General features: G+C 42.2%; 1 protein-coding gene across 3 annotated transcripts in view; it reads right to left on the reverse strand.

Annotated features, from left to right (window-relative positions):
- The window catches only part of mindy4 (MINDY lysine 48 deubiquitinase 4), a 195063-nt gene that overhangs the window by 67851 nt on the left and 108741 nt on the right, over positions 1–18471 (reverse strand). For all 3 annotated transcript variants that reach the window (XM_048549844.2, XM_048549836.2, XM_048549826.2), the window contains exon 13: positions 9345–9412. In XM_048549844.2, coding sequence (XP_048405801.2) covers positions 9345–9412 — 68 coding nt within the window. The remainder of the gene's footprint in view (positions 1–9344; positions 9413–18471) is intronic.

The following is an 18471-nucleotide window of genomic DNA, read 5'->3' on the forward strand; positions in this document are numbered from 1 at the left end:
ATGCATTATATCTAGAACACACATTTTCCAAATGATCAAAGGTTGAAATGTCATGGTGCAGCAACAACAAAAGTGATAAGATGTAACAACGTTCTTCCTCTTTCCATCAATCGTGTGTCAGGAGACTACTTCAACCCCACTGGATACAGCTGCGTCATCCATGTTCCAGGAACAAATGAAACACAATCACCAAGGATCTGCCTTAACAATATTGCAACTTTTGTGGCTATAAAGAGATTGTGAAGGTCCCAGACACACACAGCAGCAGTTGAAAGGACGGGAGCATGCAGCACTTCCTTGTTGACTTTATGACTGTGATCCACCCAAGAAAGGATTCAGGCATTTGGTTCTGTAAATTATTAGTTGCTAATTCTGTAAATCATTACAATGATGGGTCGCAGTAAAAACAGTCAAGAAGGCACGAGTTACATTTTTCTGATGATACAAAGCAATTACAAAATCAACTGGTCAACTATTAATCATAGACACCAATAACTTTATATCTACAAGGCCTTTAGCAAGAGATTTAGTCAAAGATACAAACCACCCAAGATGAAAATGCAAACTAAACTTGGAGAATGCTGAAGAGTAGGTACCTAGTTAGGTGAAAGGTGTCTATCAAAACAATGTGTGGGAATACCTGGGCACAAATAGTAAAAAAGGTCTTGCCCTTCATGTCCCGATTAAAGTAATACACAACCAGGGGCTGGTCAAAATAGAGTATCTCAACAGATTTTAATCACGGAATGTAACTAAGGAATCAGAGGTGCCTCTTTAATCAGTCTAGCATAAATTACTGGACAGTGGACTGCAGAAAAGTGACGCTGCAGAGATAGTGAAGTGTGAAGCTAGATGAACACAGCAGGCCAAGCAGCACCTTAGGAGCACAAAAGGTGTCATTTTGGTCCTAGACCCTTCATCAGGGAGGGGGATGGGGAGAAGGTTCTGAAATAAATAGGGAGAGAGGGGGAGGCAGACCGAAGATGGATAGAGGAGAAGATAGGTGGAGAGGAGAGTATAGGTGGGGAGGTAGGGAGGGGATAGGTCAGTCCAGGGAAGACGGACAGGTCAAGGGGGTGGGATGAGGTTAGTAAGTAGGAAACGGAGGTGCGGCTCGAGGTGGGAGGAGGGGATAGGTGAGAGGAAGAACAGGTTGGGAGGCAGGGACGAGCTGGGCTGGTTTTGGGATGCAGTGGAGGGAGGAGACGAGCTGGGCTGGTTTTGGGATGCAGTGGGGGAGGGGGAGATTTTGAAGCTGGTGAAGTCCACATTGATACCATTGGGCTGCAGGGTTCCCTAGCGGAATATGAGTTGCTGTTCCTGCAACCTTCGGGTGGCATCATTGTGACACTGTTTAAGAGCCATGAAGTTATGCTGCAGCTCTACAAAACCCTGGTAAGACCACATTTGGAATATTGTGTCCAGTTCTGGTCGCCCTATTATAGGAAAGATGTGGTGACTTTGGAGAGGGTGCAAAGGAGGTTTACCAGGATGCTGCATGGACTTATCTTCCGAAGAGAGGTTGGCTGAGCTCGGACTTTTCTCTCTGGAGGTGACCTGATCAAGGTGTACAAGGTAATGAGAGGCATGGATAGAGTCGATAGCCAGAGACTTTTCCCCAGGGCAGGACTGACTGCCACAAGGGGTCATAGTTTTAAGGTGTTAGGAGGAAGAAGGTATAGAGGAGACGTCAGAGGGAGGTTCTTCACCCAGAGAGTTGTGAGCGCATGGAATAGTTTACCAGTGGTAGTCGTGTCATTAGTGACATTTAAGCAACTGCTGGACATGCACATGGACAGCAGTGAATTGAGGGGAATGTAGGTTAGGTTATTTTACTTTTGGATTAGGATTATTCCACGGCACAACATTGTGGGCCGAAGGGCCTGTACTGTCCTGTACTTTTCTATGTTCTATGTTCTGTAAGATGCTGCTTGGTCTTCACACTTTGTTATCTTTGATTCTCCAGCATCTGCAGTTCCCTTCATCGCTGCAGAGATAGTAGTGGGGAACAAGGAAATGGTTGATGAACTGAATAATTACCTTGCATTAGTCTTCGCAGTGGAAGACAGGAGTAATTTCCCAAAACTTTGACAGAATCAGGGAGAAGACCTGAATATGGGGCCATCAGCAAGGAGGATGTGCGAGGAAAAGTGAATGGCCTGAAGGTGGATAAATCACCTGGACCTGTTGGACCACATCCCAGAGTTCGAAAGGAGTTCGCTGAAGAGATAGTGGAGGCGTTAGTGGTGATCTTTCATGAATCGCTCGAGTCAGGCAGGGTCCAGAAAACTGGGAAATTGCTAACTTGACACACCTGTTTAAAAAGGGAGAAGGGCAAAAGATGGAAAACTACAGGCCAATTAGCCTAACTGCGGTCGTGGGTAATATTTTGGAGTTCATGGTGAAGGATGACATTTCTGAATACTTGGAAGTGTACAGCAAAATAGGGTAATGCATGACTTCATCAAGGGGCGGTCATGCCTGATGAATCAGTCAGAATTCTTTAAGGAACTAACAAGTAGATTAGACCAAGAAGGGCCAATGGATGTTATCTATCTGGGCTTCAAGATGGCCTCTGACAAGGTGCCACACAGGAGGCTGCTGAGTAAGATAAGGGCCATGGTGTCACAGGCAAGGTGCTAGCATGGATAAAAGATTGGCTGTCTGGCAGAAAGCAGAGAGTGGGGTTAAAAAGGTCTTTCTCATGATGGCAGCCGATGACAAGTGTTTGGCAAGGGTCAGTGTTGAGACAGAGATAATGGGATTAATTTGATTCTATGAGTATGACTATATCAGGCTGTTGCTTGACTAGTCTGTGAGACAACTCTTCCAAATTTGGCACTGGCCCCAGGCTTAGTGAGGACGACTCTGCAGGATCGACGGGGCAGTTTCTGCCGTTGTCTTTTCCAGTGCCTAGATCAATGCCTGGTAATAGAGTCATAGATTCATAGAGTCCTACAGCACAAAGACAGGCCCTTCAACATAAACTGGCCCATGTCAACCAAAACGTCCATCCACGCTAACGCCACTTCCTGCACTTGGCCCATATCCTACTAAACCTTTCCTATCCATGTGTTCATCCAAATCCCTTTTAAATGTTGTTAGTGCACCCACCTCACCCACTCCCGCTGGCAGCTCATAAGAACATAAGAACTAGGAGCAGGAGTAGGCCATCCGGCCCCTCGAGCCTGCCCCGTCATTTAATAAGATCATGGCTGATCTTTTTGAAACTCAGCTCCACTTACCCACCTACTCACCATAACCCTTAATTCCTTTACTGTTCAAAATTTATCTAACCTTGCCTTAAAAACAGATGAGCCTAACCTCGGTTGTGGGTAAGATTTTAGAGTCCATTATGAAGGATGAGATTTCTGCACAGTTGGAAGTGCATGGTAAAGTAGGGCAAAGTCAGCATGACTTCATTCAGAGGAAGTCATGCCAGATAAATCTGTTAGAATTCTTTGAGGAAGTATGGACAGGTTAGACCAAGGAAAGCCAATGGATGTTATCTACCTGGATTTCAAGAAGGACTTTGACAAGGTGCCACACAGGAAGCCGCTGAGTAAGATAAGGGCCCATGGTGTTAGAGGCAAGGTGCTAGCATGGACAGAAGATTGGCTGTCTGGCAGAAAGCAGAGAGTGGGGTTAAAAAGGTCTTTCTCATGATGGCAGCCAGTGAGCCAGTGACAAGTGGTGTTTCACAAAGATCAGTGTTGGGGCCACAACTTTTCACCTTGTACATTAATGAACTAGATGAAGGAACTAAGAGCATTCTGGTTAAGTTTGCAGATGATACAAAGATAGGCAGAGGGACTGGTAGTATTGAGGAGGTGAGGAACATGTGGAAGGATTTGGACAGGTGAGGGGAAATGAGCAAAGAAGTGGCAAAGTGGGAAAAGTGTGAGGGCACGCACTTTGGTAAGAAGAATAGAAGCATGGACCATTTTCTAAACGGGGAGCAAATTCAGAAATCCGAGGTGGAAAGAGACTTGGGAGTTCTAGTCCACGATTCTCTCAAGGTAAAATTGCAGTAGTTAGAGAGACAAATGCAATGTTGGCATTTATTTTGAGACGGCTTGAACATAAAAATAGAGATGTACTTCTGAGGCTCTAAAAGGCTCTGGTCAGGCACCATTTGGAGTACTGAGTGCAGTTTTGAGCCCCATATCATAGGAAAGATGTACTGTCCCTGAAGCGGGTTCAAAGGAGGTTCATGAGAATGATTCCAGGAATGAAAAACTTAACATATGAGGAACGTTTGAGGACTCTGGGTCTATACTTGATGGCATTTAGAAGGATGGGCAGGGATCTAATTGAAACTTACAGAATACTGAGTGGCCTGGACAGAATGGATGTTGGGAAGATGCTTCCATTAGTAGGAGAGACTCACATCTGAGGGCACAGCCTTCGAGTAAAGGGACGACCTTTTAGAATGGAGATAAGGAGAAGCATCTTCAGTCAGAGTGGTGAATCTGTGGAGGCTGGGTCACTGAGTACATTTAAGACAGAGATAGACAGGATCGTGACTGTCAAGGGGATTGAGCGTTATGGGGAGAATGAGGTTGAGAAACTTATCAACCATGACTGAATGGTGGAACAGACTCGATGGGCTGATGGCCTAATTTCTGCTCCTATGTCTAATGGTCTTACATCTAACAAACTGGCCCCAAAAGCTTTCTGTGGTAGAAAATTCCGCAGGTTCATAAATCTCTGAGTGAAGGAATTATCCCTCATCTCCGTTTTGAATAGCTTACCTTATTCTTAGACTGTCACTTTCAGTTCTGGACTTGCCCAACATTGGGAACATTATTCCCACAATTAATCCCACAGCCTGACATTGCAAGTTCCAAGGCAGTATGACATTGCTAGGCTATCCAAACCTCTGCTACCAATCAACGGGCGTAAGGAGTAGCTATGCATGGACCAGAACTTGCATTATGGGTTAAACACAACTATTCCTGAAGTCTTTTAATTCGTAACACAAGTTAGTGTGGGGAAGTGACATGTGTGTGAGCTTTATTTCCCAACTTCACACTGTTGGGCAGTATTTTCTGCAAGTTTGCCACCCTTAAGTATCTGTTGGACACCTTTGTAAAATGTTATGTGGCATCAGTTTTCACCTCCTTTTCAACTAGAGAAATCTGGATCTCAACACTGAGTGGAAAAAGTTCTCCTCATCTGACCTCTAAATCTTGAATCAAACATGGCATCTGGTTATTGATCCATTCCAAGAGGCAACAGCCATCTCCATGAAAATTCTTGATCACGTAAACCTTAACTAGGCCACCTGTTGCCATTTTCTAATCAAATTGAGAACAGTTCACATTTTTTCAAGACTAGAGATTCTGGAATTGTTTTCCTTAAAGTTATTTAGAAGCGAGGCGAGTTTAGGGAGTCGGGTGTTGGGGAACAGCTTTGGCCACCGATGCACAGGATTTCAAAAGGGTATGGAGGAAGATTACCAGAATTTTGCCAGGAATTCTCACTCCTAAATAACTTTAAGGAAAACAATTTCAGAATCTCTAGTCTCTCACCATAACTAAAACCCTTCATCACTGGTAACATTGTCATGGATCTCTACACTCTATCCAAAGCTTTACGGTTGTGGAGTTTAGAATTTGACACAAAGCTCTGGCTAAATTTGACTTGTAATGGTTTAGCACATTTTGCTCGCTTTTGTACACTGTTCACAAAGCAGAAAATCCACTAGGATTTCTTAAATTTTATTGGCTTGTCCAGCTAGTTTTAAAATTCTGTCCCCAAGAAACGTCAGATCTCTGTCTAAAATTTAGCTTATGTTGACTATAGACAAAATTCTTCACTTGATTTGAGAACATTTCCAAGACACATAATGGGATATGGAATATACACCTTGGAAATGCAGCCACAACATAAATCTCTGGTACAGGAACTGAACTTAGGTGAGTAAATGTTCCTAAGTTAACTGCAGCAAACCAAAACTGCTTACTATTTCAAAATCCATGCTTGAAAGGACAAGGAAACATTTCCAAAAGATGTAGTCATTTATTGTCCCCATCATCCCAATAAAAGAAACTGCAAAGAGTAAAGACATAACATTTCTTGTTGGTGTTAATGGTTAACATGAACAGTGAGAATGAGCATGTTATGGTTTCACTACTAACAGTGAGCAGGTTGCAGTTTCTTCAATGTTGGTTACCAGCTGCATCCACTAGTGTCAGTCTGAGAGTAGCAGCTTCCACAAAGTTGAAGACATTTTTCTAGATGTGTTTATTATCACCACCATGATGAAAAGACCACACGTGCAGAAACATAGCATTGCAATACTAAGTAATGGGGGAGGTATTAGCTTACTTAAAAGGACGTAAATCCACAGGGTTTGATGAGATCTATTCCAGGCTGCGAAGGAAGGCAGTTTAGTGGTAGTGTGGATTCTTTCCAGTCTGACAGTTAGACACACTATTGTTCTGCCATTCTCACATTCCAATTACTTAATCTGAACTATAAACATCCTTTTATCCCCGGAGCTATGACCCACCCCTGCCACCCCCTCCAAACGACTGAATAAATACAATCCCCCCCACACTTCACGTCGGCTCTGATTAAGAGTCATCTAGACTTGAAATGTTAGGTTACTCTGTCCACGGATGCTGCCTGACCCGCTGTGATTTCCAACAACTCCAGCATCTGCAGTAATTTGCTCCTATGTTTAATATTTTGCTGTCCACAGGTGTTGTGCCAGATGACTGGATGATAGCTAATGTGGATCCTTTGTTCAAGAAGGGCAGCAGGGATCATAAATTTTCTACAGTACAGAAGCAGGCCATTCAGCCCATCAAGTCCACCAACTCTCAGAGCATTCCATCCAGGCCCATCTCAAATCTATTCCTGTAACACTACATTTCCTGGTTAATCCAGCTACCCCTTGACACTATGGGCAATTTGGTAAGACCAGTTCACCTAACCTGCGCATCTTTGGACTATAGGGGGAAACTGGAGCACCCGGAGGAAACCCATACATACATAGGGAGCATTCTGAGGAAGGGTAACTCAACCCGAAATGTTAAGTCTGGTTTCACTCCACAAACACTGCCAGACCTGCTGAGCTTTTCTAACAATTTGTACTTTGTCTCAGGCAGCACGGGAATGTGCATACTCTACACGAACAGTCACCAAGGATCCCTGGTGCTGTGAGAAAGTAGAGTTAACCACTGAACAACCATGCCAATTCAGGTAACTGAAACATAGTTAGTCTGACATCAGTGGTAAGGAAACTATTGGAAAAGATTCTGAGGGAACAGGATTAATCAATATTCAGAAAGGCAGAAATTGATCAGGTATAGTCAGCACAGATTTGTTAGAAAGTGATCCTGTCTAATTTATTTGAGTTTTTAGAAAAGGTGGCTAAATATATCGATGAGGGTAGTGCAGTTAATGTGATGTAAATGCACTTCAGTGAGGCCTTTGACAAGATCCCACAGGGAAGGCTGATCTAAAAAGTAAGAGCACATAGGATCCAAAGTAAGTTGGCAAACTGGATCCAAAACTGGCTTATGAGTAGGAGGCAAAGAATAGTGATAAAAATTGGTTCTGTGCTATAAAGATTGTCACCAACTGTGTACCACAGGGTTTGGTCCTGGGACTTGTTCATTAATGTGAATAAAGAAGTTATAATTAACAATAATAACAAGGTATAATTTGCAAATGACACAAAATCAATGGTGTTTATGGTGAGGAGGATGGTCTCAGACTGCAGACTGACATTGATCATCTGGTAAACTGGGCACAGCAATGGCAGATGGGATTTAATCCCAGTAAGTGCAAGGGAAGGTATGCTCAATGTATGGTAGATTCTTAGGGAGTACTGATGAACAAAGGGACCTTGGTGGTTAACCAGGGCATTAATGTATGAGCACAGAAGTCTTGAGACAACTTCATAAAATATTGATTAGACCACAGATAAATACTGTGTGCAGGTCTGTTCACCACACTCTCAGAAGGATGTGATGGCATTGGAGAGGGTACTGAGGAGATTTACCATGGTGTTGCCGAGGATGAAAAGTTTTAGTTATGAGGAGAGATGGGACAGACTGACTTTATTTTCCTTGGAGCAGAGGAGGCTGAGAGGAATTTGATTGAGGTATACAAAACATAAGAGTCGTAGATATCAGATTGCTTCCCTATATGGATAGGAAAGGTTTAGAGACATATAGGCCAAACGCAGGCAAATGGGATAAGTTCAGCTTTGGAAACCTGGTCAGCATTGACAAGTTGGGTTGCAGGGCCTGGATCCAGGCTGTATGACTCTGTGAGCCATGACAGACATGTCTACGACCACAAAGCGTAAGGTTAAGGTGAGGAGTAAGTGGTTCAGTACATATCCGAGAAAAATAAATTTCTCCCAGAGGGTTGTAGATACAGGGATAGTAGGCTATGGACTAAGAGCAGGTAAATGGGATTAATGTAGTTTGTTGTTTATTGGTCAGCATAGACATGGTGGGCCAAAAGGACCTATTTCTATAACGTATGAATCAATTACTCTGTGTTTTTCTAAGTGAAATCATTACAGCTGCTTAGCAACAATGATATTTTTACTAATGATTTGATAGAAAATTGAAGAGCCTCAAGCTTTCTGTTAAAAAAAAACATACATTTCATAAAAATTGCCATATCATCTGAAAGCAAGTACAAATGTACAATACTGCCTTGAACACAAGAACAAGAAGCAGTTGTGGTCAATTCAGCTTAACTGGCCTGCACTGTTGTCATTAAATACAATAATGATTGATCTCATCTCAGCCTCAACCCCACATCCTGCCCATTCTCCATAATCCTTCAATCCATTACTGATTAAAATTTGATCCATCTCCTCAAATTTATTCAGTGTCCAGGTGTTCAGTGCACTCTGCAGTCGTGAATTCCACAGATTCGCATTCCTTTGCGGGGAGTAATTCCTTCTCATCTATTTTAAATCTGTCACTCCTTAACCTAAAATATGGCTTCTCAATCTAGATTTCGCAAGAGAGAAAATATCCATTCTAGTCTATTTTGTCAATCCCCTTTAGGATTTTAGTCTCAATGTTATATCTAAGTTGTTCGCAGTTCCTTTGTTATCCACGCAAGTGCAGACACATATTGACAACAGAAGTCCAGTCATGGTCTTACTGGTTTCAGTGGCCACCTTTGGCAGTGGGAACGCATGCTTCATTTTGCCACTGGTAAACAGTAAATAATAATATCCTGTCACTCACCTCCCTAACCCCACTCTGATCAGAAAAGTAATTAATAATAGAATTTTCAGAATTAAATAAAGCTTCAACAAAATAAATATTTATAGCTTATAAGCCAAACAAAAGGATACTTACAGGTCAATGGATCTAGACAAAATTGCAGACAACGTCAGTAGAATACAGCCAAATGGTCCAATTTCAAACTAGAATGCAAGAAACAAACAAAAACAATTATCTTCTTTTCAAGCCTGCCACTGACAGGCCAATTGCTCATCATTGCTACTAGTCTTACCAGGAAGGCAAGGGGGGAGGGGAGACCTCAGTGAGGATGGGAACTGGTTGGCCTGCAGGGTGAGGGCTATAGAGGAGAGTGGAAGAGTGGACTGTGTTTGCTTCTGAAGGATTTCGGCATGGCAAGCTCCTGTCTGCTGCTGAGTGGAGTCTAGTTGTGATGAGGAGAGTCTCTTAAATTGGGCAACGATGAGTCACTTAGTTACTTCAATTTGCAGTGTAGTAGGACAGCTGCCAACAGCTCTCAAACCATGGGCTTAATCTGGAAAGAGGACAAAAGTAGCGGATTCCCCCTGCCCACTACTCAACAGCCTGATCAAAAACCCTACCCAACTGCCTGATCACAAACCCTACATGCCAAAGAGTGAAGGCATTAAACTGCACCATCAAATCTGCATTTTTAAAAGCCTGTGGAGGATCAAGATGCAAGAATGATTGAAGAAAGACAGGAAATCTGCTTTTGAGGTCCCGATCAATGCAAAGCTACAGTAGGATAAAAAATACGCAGGGTCTTAAAGAAGCATGGTACTCCACAAAGAAAGCCATCAACAAACACATAGAACTTGACTCCATATGCACGAAAGAAAAACCAGGAGAGGTAATCCAGCCCGACGGACTCCAGAGTTTAAAAACCAGGTAGAAAAACACAACGGCGCTTCATCAGAGGCTGCACTTATGATGTTACCCAGCAGGGTAATGAAATATCTGCGGAGCAACAATGAACCAGCTCGACAAGTCAATCAACCTCAAGAGAGGATCTAATTTTAACACATTAAGAATTAAGCAAACATAATAAAGAATAGTGTTTCTGAAATATACACAGAAAAATAAAAGATTCAGAGGGGCAGTCAACTTAATCATACCAATTACCATAAAGTAAGTGGGAAACATTAGACAGAAGGTACAAACTAAAAGTGATGAGCTGATGAGTTATTTTGATAGACAAAATTGATATAAGTTCGTTGATTCAAGTGAGTGGTTTCACCAGTTTATCAGGAAAGAATGAGATTAATCTGTCCCAATAACCTCCAAAATTCCAAATTCAAAGTACTCCTTTTAGTGATGTTAGGGCGGTTAGATCACACTGTTCGTTTCCAGGCACTGAATTGGATTCTTGAGAAGGATTAGTTGGCTCGGAATAGACCAAGGTAGTTAAGGAGAGTATAAAGGAGAGGAAAAGCATATAAAGAGGCAAAGTCCTCAGATCATTGATGGACTAATGTAATCCCAAGACACAGATAAATTAAGAATCCAGCAAAGGAAGACTAAAAAGATAGTAAATACATAGAAAATAAAGTACAAGAGCAAACTAGTGAGGAAGATTAATAACTGACAATAAGAGCCTCCTTAAATATACAAAAAGGATGAGAGAGGTCAAACTGAACAAAGACTCCTTCATGAATCTACGAAAACCATAAGAAGGAACAAGGAAATGGCAGCAGAGTTAAATGGATACTTTACATCAGTCTTTATAGTAGAGGGCACTACAAACATCCCATTAGTAGTACAGAATACAGGGGAGGAATTAAGTACCATCACCATGACTAAAGAAGTGGCATTAGACAAAATAATGAGGCTAAAGGTAGTAGGTCCCCTGGCCTTGATGGCTTGTGTCCTTGGATGCTAAGAGAGATAGCCACAGAGATATTGGATGCATTTGTTGTAATCTTCCAAAACTCCTTAGATCCTTGAGAAGTACCAAAGGATTGCAAAACTGCCAATGTGGCACCCCTATTCAAAAAGGTAGGAGGCAAGAAGTGGGTAACTACAGGCCGATTTGTTGACTGTTGGAAATAAATGCATTTGAAACAATTATTAAGAATTAATAGCAGAATATTTGGAAAATCATAATCTAATCAAACAGCATCAGCAATGGCATCCTGAAAGGGAAATCAAAAATCATGAAAAGAAGGTAAGTCTTATGGGGAAGCAATGGTCTAGTGATATTATCGCTAGATTGTTAATCCAGAGATCCCGGCAATGTTCTGAGGACCCAGGTTTGAATCCTGCCATGGCAGATGGTGGAATTTAAACTGAATAAAAACCTGGAATTAAGAGTTTAACAATGACCGTGAATCCATTACCAATTGTCGGAAAAACCTATCTGGGTCACTAATGTCCTTTAGAGAAGGAAACTGCCATCCTTACCTGGTCAGGCCTGCATGCGAGTCCAGACCCACAACAACCGGAAGATTGGAGGGAGGCAAATGTTGTTCCTCTTTTCAAGAAAGGGAATAGGGAAATCCCTGGAAATTACAGACCAGTCAGTCTCATGTCTGTGGTCAGCAAGGTTTTGGAAAGAATTCTGAGGGATAGGATTTATGAGTATTTGGAAAAGCATTGCGTAACTAAAGGGAGTCAGCATGGCTTTGAGAGGGGCAGGTCATGCCTTACAAATCTTATTGAGTTCTTTGAGGAAGTCACGAGACAGGTTGACGAGGATCGAGCAGTGGATGTGGTGTACATGGACTTCAGCAAGGCATTTGATAAGGTTCCCCACAGCAGGCTCATTCATAAAGTCAATAGGTATGGCACACAGGGTGATTTGGCTGTCTGGATTCAGAATTGGTTGGCTGACAGGAGGCAGAGAGTGGTTGTCGATGGTAAGTATTCTGTCTGGAGGTCAGTGCTGAGTGGTGTCCCGCAGGACTCTGTTCTTGGGCCGCTGCCCTTTGTAGTTTTTATAAATGACTTGGATGAGGAGGTTGAGGGGTGGCTTAGGATGTTTGCTGATGACACAAAGGTTGGAGGTGCCGTTGATAGTATCGAGGGCTATTGCGGGCTTCAGCGAGACATTGACAGTATGCAGAGCTGGGCTGAGAAATGGCAGATGGAATTCAACCTGGATAAATGCAAAGTGATGCATTTTGGAAGGCTGAACTTAAATGCTGAATATAGGATTAAAGGCAGGATTCTCGGCAATGTGGAGGAACAGCAGGATCTTGGTGTTCAAGTGCATAGCTCCCTCAAAGTTGCCACCCAAGAGGATAAGGTTGTTAAGAAAGCATATGGTGTTTTGGCTTTCATTAACAGGGGATTCGAGTTTAAGAGCCACGAGGTTATGCTGCAGCTCTATAAAACCCTGGTGAGACCACATTTGGAATATTGTGTCCAGTTCTGGTCGCCCTATTATAGGAAAGATGTGGAGGCTTTGCAGAGGGTGCGAAGGAGGTTTACCAGGATGCTGCCTGGACTGGAGGGCTTGTCTTACAAGGAGAGGTTGGCTGAGCTCGGACTTTTCTCTCTGGAAAGAAGGGGGAAGAGAGGTGACCTGATCGAGGTGTACAAGGTAATGAGAGGCATGGATAGAGTCGATAGCCAGAGACTTTTCCCCAGGGCAGGACTGGCTGCCACGAGGGGTCAAAGTTTTAAGGTGTTAGGAGGAAGGTATAGAGGAGACGTCAGAGGGAGGTTCTTCACCCAGAGAGTTGTGAGCGCATGGAATAGTTTACCAGTGGAAGTCGTGGAAGCAGAGTCATTAGTGACATTTAAGCGACTGCTGGACATGCACATGGACAGCAGTGAATTGAGGGGAATGTAGGTGGGGTTTTTTTATTTTTGGATTAGGATTATTCCACGGCACAACATCTTGGGCCGAAGGGCCTCTGCTGTGCTGTACTTTTCTATGTTCTATGTTCTAATGTGGTTGACTCTTAACTACTCACTGTGCAATTAGAAATGGGCAATGAATGCTGGCCAAGCCAATGATGCCCTCATCCAATGAATGAATAGAGAAAAAAATATATACTAAAGTCTCAGGGTTAAAAAGTGAATGAATTGTATCAAAATTTGCAGATAACACAAAAATAGATAGAAAGGCAAGCTGTAAGAAGGATATGATTCATTTACAAAGAGATGTTGATAGTTTATGCAAGTAGGCAAAAATAAAGCAAATGGAGTAAAGAAAATGCGAAATTACTCATTTTGAAAAAGAGAACAAAAGAACAACATTACTTTAGCAGAGAAAAACTGCAGAAAGCTTTATACAAAGGGACTTCAGGATACTGTGCATGAAACACTGAAAGCTAGCACACAGGTACAGCAGGCAAATGAAGAAATAGAATGCTGTCCCTTATTTCAAGGGGTTTGGCATATAGGAAAACAGATGTCTTTCTGCAAGTGTACAGGATTCTAGAGAGACCACATCTGGAGTACTGAGGATAGTTTTCGTCTCTTATGTAATAAAAGGTATCATTTTATTGGAGGCAATTCAGAGAAGGTTCTCTAGGATGTCCTCAGTATACAGGGATTGGCTTATGAGCAAAGGCTAAACAAGTCGGAACTCTACTTACTGAAGTTTAGAAGAATGGAAGGTGATTTCATTGGAACATTTAGGATTCTTATAGGGTTTGACAGGGAAAATGCTAAGCTGTTACCCCTCACAGGAAAGTCGAGGACCAGAGGCCATAGACTCAGAATACAACCGCTCAAATGTATGATTGAGAGGAGAAAGAATTTCTACTCTGAGCATTGAAAATCTTTAGAACTCATTGCCCCAATAGCTCTCGATGGCAAAGTCTTTGTGTATATTAAAGGCTGAGGTAGACAGATTCTTGATCAGTAGGAGATTCAAGGGCAATGGAGAAAATGCAGGCAAGTGGACATGAGGAGTGTCAGATCAGCCACGATTCTACTGTCTGGCAGAATAGGCGAGGGGCCGAACTGCCTACTCTTCGTACTTCTTATGGTGCTGTAGTAATGTAATCAACACTCAGTAGAGTGATGCTGAGGCGAGGAAGTTGCTAGAGGAGAGAGTCAGAATCATACAGCACAGAAACAGACCCTTCTGTCCAACTCATTCATGCCGACCAGGTTTTCCAAACTAAACTTAACTGGTCCCATTTGCCTGTGTTTGACTCATATCCCTCTAAACCTTTCCTATTCACATAGCTATCCAAATATCTTTTAAATGTTGTGACTGTACCTGCCAGGGTATAGGCCCGAAACGTCAGCTTTTGTGCTCCTGAGATGCTGCTCGGCCTGCTGTGTTCATCCAGCTCCACACTTTGTTATCTCGGATTCTCCAACATCTGCAGTTCCCATTACCACTGTACCTGCCTATCACTACTCTGAGAATTCATTCCACATACCCACCAATGTCTGTGTGAGAAAGGTTTCTTCAGATCCATTTTAAATCTTTCCTCTCTCACCGTGAACCTATGCCCTCTAGTTCTGAATTTTCCTACCCCTATTCACCTTATCTACGCCCCTCGTGATTTTAAGAACTTTTAAGGTCATCCCTCAACCTCCAACATTCCAGGGTTAGAAGTCCCATCCAATCTAGCCACTCCTCATAACTCAAACCCTCTAGTCCCAGTAACCCCTCGTACATCTTTTCTGCATCCTTTCCAATTTAATAACACTCTTCCCATTGCACGGCAACCATAACTGTATGCAGTACTCCAAAAGTGGCTTCACCAATGTCCTGTACATGACATACAAATTCCTACACTCAATGCTCTACAAACATTAGATGGGATATTTGAAACAGAGCAAGATTCAGAGGAAAGAACAAAGGACAGGGTATTGGATTGGTTTTCGGACTTTTGGACTGAATGATGACCTCCTGGGCAGTAGGTATTTTGAGTTAGCTGCACCTTGAAGTGTAAAAGCTTTTCCTTAACAGTCTTTGTAAATACTTCTAAGAACGGACACTGGGCAAGTACAATCATGAAAGTAGCATTAAAAATAGCCGAATGCTGGAAACAGAAGGAACATGCACACAGTAGCCTCTGTGCTCCACAAAGGATGTCACACACATCACCACAAATATTTGGCTCTTTCACTGTTTACTCCAAACATAATACTGCACAGTACTGTCCAGGCTTTGTGGGGGAGCTGTAGTTTCTTCCTGCAAATGCCTACACATTTAATTGCTCTCTGCATGATGCACTCTACAAACACCCCTTACTTCTCTTACCAGCACCAGAAGACCCACATAGAAAACAAAAGACTGTAGCTGCTGGGGACCTGAAACAGACAATTAATACTGAAAAAGTTCAACCTAATCAATAATTCTGAGAAATAAAGTGAAGAACTTGTATTTATATCACAGCTTTAATGCACAAAAAATCCAAGGCACTTGTTAGTTCTGTGGTCAGATAAAATTAAGATCAGTGGTCGACAGCTTGATCAAAGGTAGTCTTTGAGGAATAGCTTAAAGGAGAAGGAGAGATGGAGGCACAAAACAGTTTGACAAAGAAATTCTGAAGTTAAACAGAGCTGAATGCAGGATCATCAACTGCAGATCAAAGAGAAGGATATGCACAAGACCAGTGAATTTTCGGAAGGTTGAGAAGTCAGAGCCATAGAGTCATACAGAATCTTTGGTCCAACCAGTCCATACCAACTGTAATCCCAAACTAAATAAGTTCCACTTGCCTGTGCTCGTCCCATATCCCTCCAAACATTTCCTATTCATGAATTTATCCAAATGTCTTTTAAATATTGTAACTGTACCTGCATCCACCATTTCTTCTGGAAGTTCATCCCACACACAAACCACTCTCTGCGCAAAACAATTGCCCCTCATGTTGTTTTTAAATCTTTCTCCTCTCACCTTAAAAATATGCCCTTTAATCTTGAAATTCCCACTCTGGGGAAAAGATGCTTGCCATTCACCTCATCTATACCCCTCATGATTTTATAAACCTCTTAAGGTCACGTCTCAACCTACTACCCTTCAGTGAAACAAGTACCAGCCTATCCACCTGTCCCCATAACTCAAATCCTGCATTTCCAGCACAATCCTGGTTAATCTCTTCTGAAACCTCTCCAGCTTGGTAATATCCTTCCTACTACAGAGTGACCAGAATTCGACATGGTACCCCAGAAGAGGTCTCATTAATGTCCTGTACAACCTCAAAATAACTTCCCAACTCCTGTACTCAAAGGTCTGAATAATGAAGGAAAGTGTGCTAAATGCCTTCTTAACAACAATATCTATATTTAATGCAAACTTCAAAGAATTATGTACCTGAACCCATTGGTCTCTCTGTTGTATAATACTGCCGAAGGCTCTACTTTTAATTATACAAATCTTGCCCATGTTTGTTTTACAAAAATGCAATACCTCACATTTATCCAAAATTAAACTCCATGCTACTCTTCAACCCACTGACCCAATTAATCAATATCTCTTTGTAAACTTAAATAACCTTCTTTAATGTCCACTACACCCACTGATCTTGGTGTCATCCACAAACTTACTAACCATGCCTTAATACTCTCATCTAAATCATATACATATATGACAAACAAACGTAGACCTAGCATCAATTCTTGTGGAACACTGCTGGTAACGGGCCTCCAGTCCGAAAAACAGCCCTCCACCGTCACTTTCTGTTCCTGCTAGGGGTTATAGAGAAGAGAAGGGGTGAAGTAGAGATTTAAAGAACTACAGATGTTACAAGTAAATATAGCTGAATCAGAATCAGTGTAAGTCAGCAAATAGTGTAGTAACCAGTGAGCAGAATTTGTAACGGGTTGGAGTCATTTTAGATGAGGTGGAGTTTAATGTTTGGGTTCAGCATGCAGTTCTGACATGATGTCTACATTTGGAAAGTAAGAGTCTTTTATAAGTAGTATAGTGAGAATTTGGGGCCACTGTGTTCCTCTGAAAGCAAATGCCAAAGCAGCAAGTCCAGAGAACCCTGGATTTCAAGGGATAGCGAGAGTTTGATTAATAAAAAGAAGGAAGCATATACCAAGTATAGTACATCAAAAATGGGGCAGTCCTTCAAAAGTATAGAGTGTAGGAGATTGTTTAATAAAGAAATTAGGAGGTCTAAGAAGGGTCACAAAATCACAAGGCAGTTAGGGTCAAGTAAAAACTCATAAAAGAGAAGAGTACCAGGGAAAGAGTGGAACCCACTAGAAATCAAGGCAGTGAACTATGTTTGGAGTCAGTGGACATGGGTGAGGTCTTAAATGAATACCTTATCAGTATTCAGAGAGGAGGAAGACATCAATATTGATAAGGAGGAGATTTTAGATATTTTAGCAGGTGAAAAGATGCATAAATTTCCAGAATCTGATGCAATGTGTCCTAATGTGTGTTATGGGAGGCAAGAAAGGAGATTGTTGGGTCGCTGGTGGAAATATTAAGCAATTCGCTGGCCACAGGTGAAGTGCCGGGTGACTACAGGATAGTCAATGTGGTCCCTTTGTTCAAGGAGGGCAGCAGGGACAAGCCAGGTCATTACAGACCAGTTAGTCCGGCGTCAGTGGTAGGGAAATTACTGGACAAAATTCTAAGGGACTCAAGTAATCCACACTTGGAATGGCAGGGATTGATAAGGGATAGTCAGCATGGGTTTGTTTGAAGTAGATCTTGTCTGACGAATTTAATTGATTCTTTTTGCTAGGAAAAAAAGGTTGTTAAATATATCAATAAGGTAGTGCTGTTGATGTGGTTTACATGGACTCCGGTAAGGCTTTTGACAAGGTGTCACATGGAACGCTGGTTCAAAAGGTAAGAACCCATTGGATCCAATGCAAGTTAGCAAATTGGATCCAAAATTGGCTTACAAATAGGAGGCAAAGGATAGTGGATGGTTGTTTTTGTAATTGGAAGCTTGCAACCAGTGGTGTACCATTGGGTTTGGTGCTGGGGCCCTTGCTGTTTATTATGAACATTAACAATTTGGAGGCGATTGTTGAAGGTACAATTAGTAAGTTTGCACAGGACGTGAAAATTGGTGGAGTTGATAACAAGGATGGCGATCTCAGGCTACTGACATTGATCAGCAAGTAAATTGGGCAGAGGAACGGTAAATGGAATTTAATCCTGTTAAGTGTGTGGTGATGCATTTTGGGTCATCTAATAAGGGAAGGATATACCACAATGAATGGTAGGTCCCTAAGCAGTACTGAGGAACAAATGGGCCTTGATGTACAAGTCCATAGATCCCTGAAGGTGTCATCACAGACAGACAAGGTGATGAAGAAGGCATACAGGATGCTTGCCTTT

This window comes from Stegostoma tigrinum, chromosome 2 (assembly GCF_030684315.1).
Source record: "Stegostoma tigrinum isolate sSteTig4 chromosome 2, sSteTig4.hap1, whole genome shotgun sequence".
In the NCBI taxonomy this organism is placed as follows: Eukaryota; Metazoa; Chordata; class Chondrichthyes; order Orectolobiformes; family Stegostomatidae; genus Stegostoma; species Stegostoma tigrinum.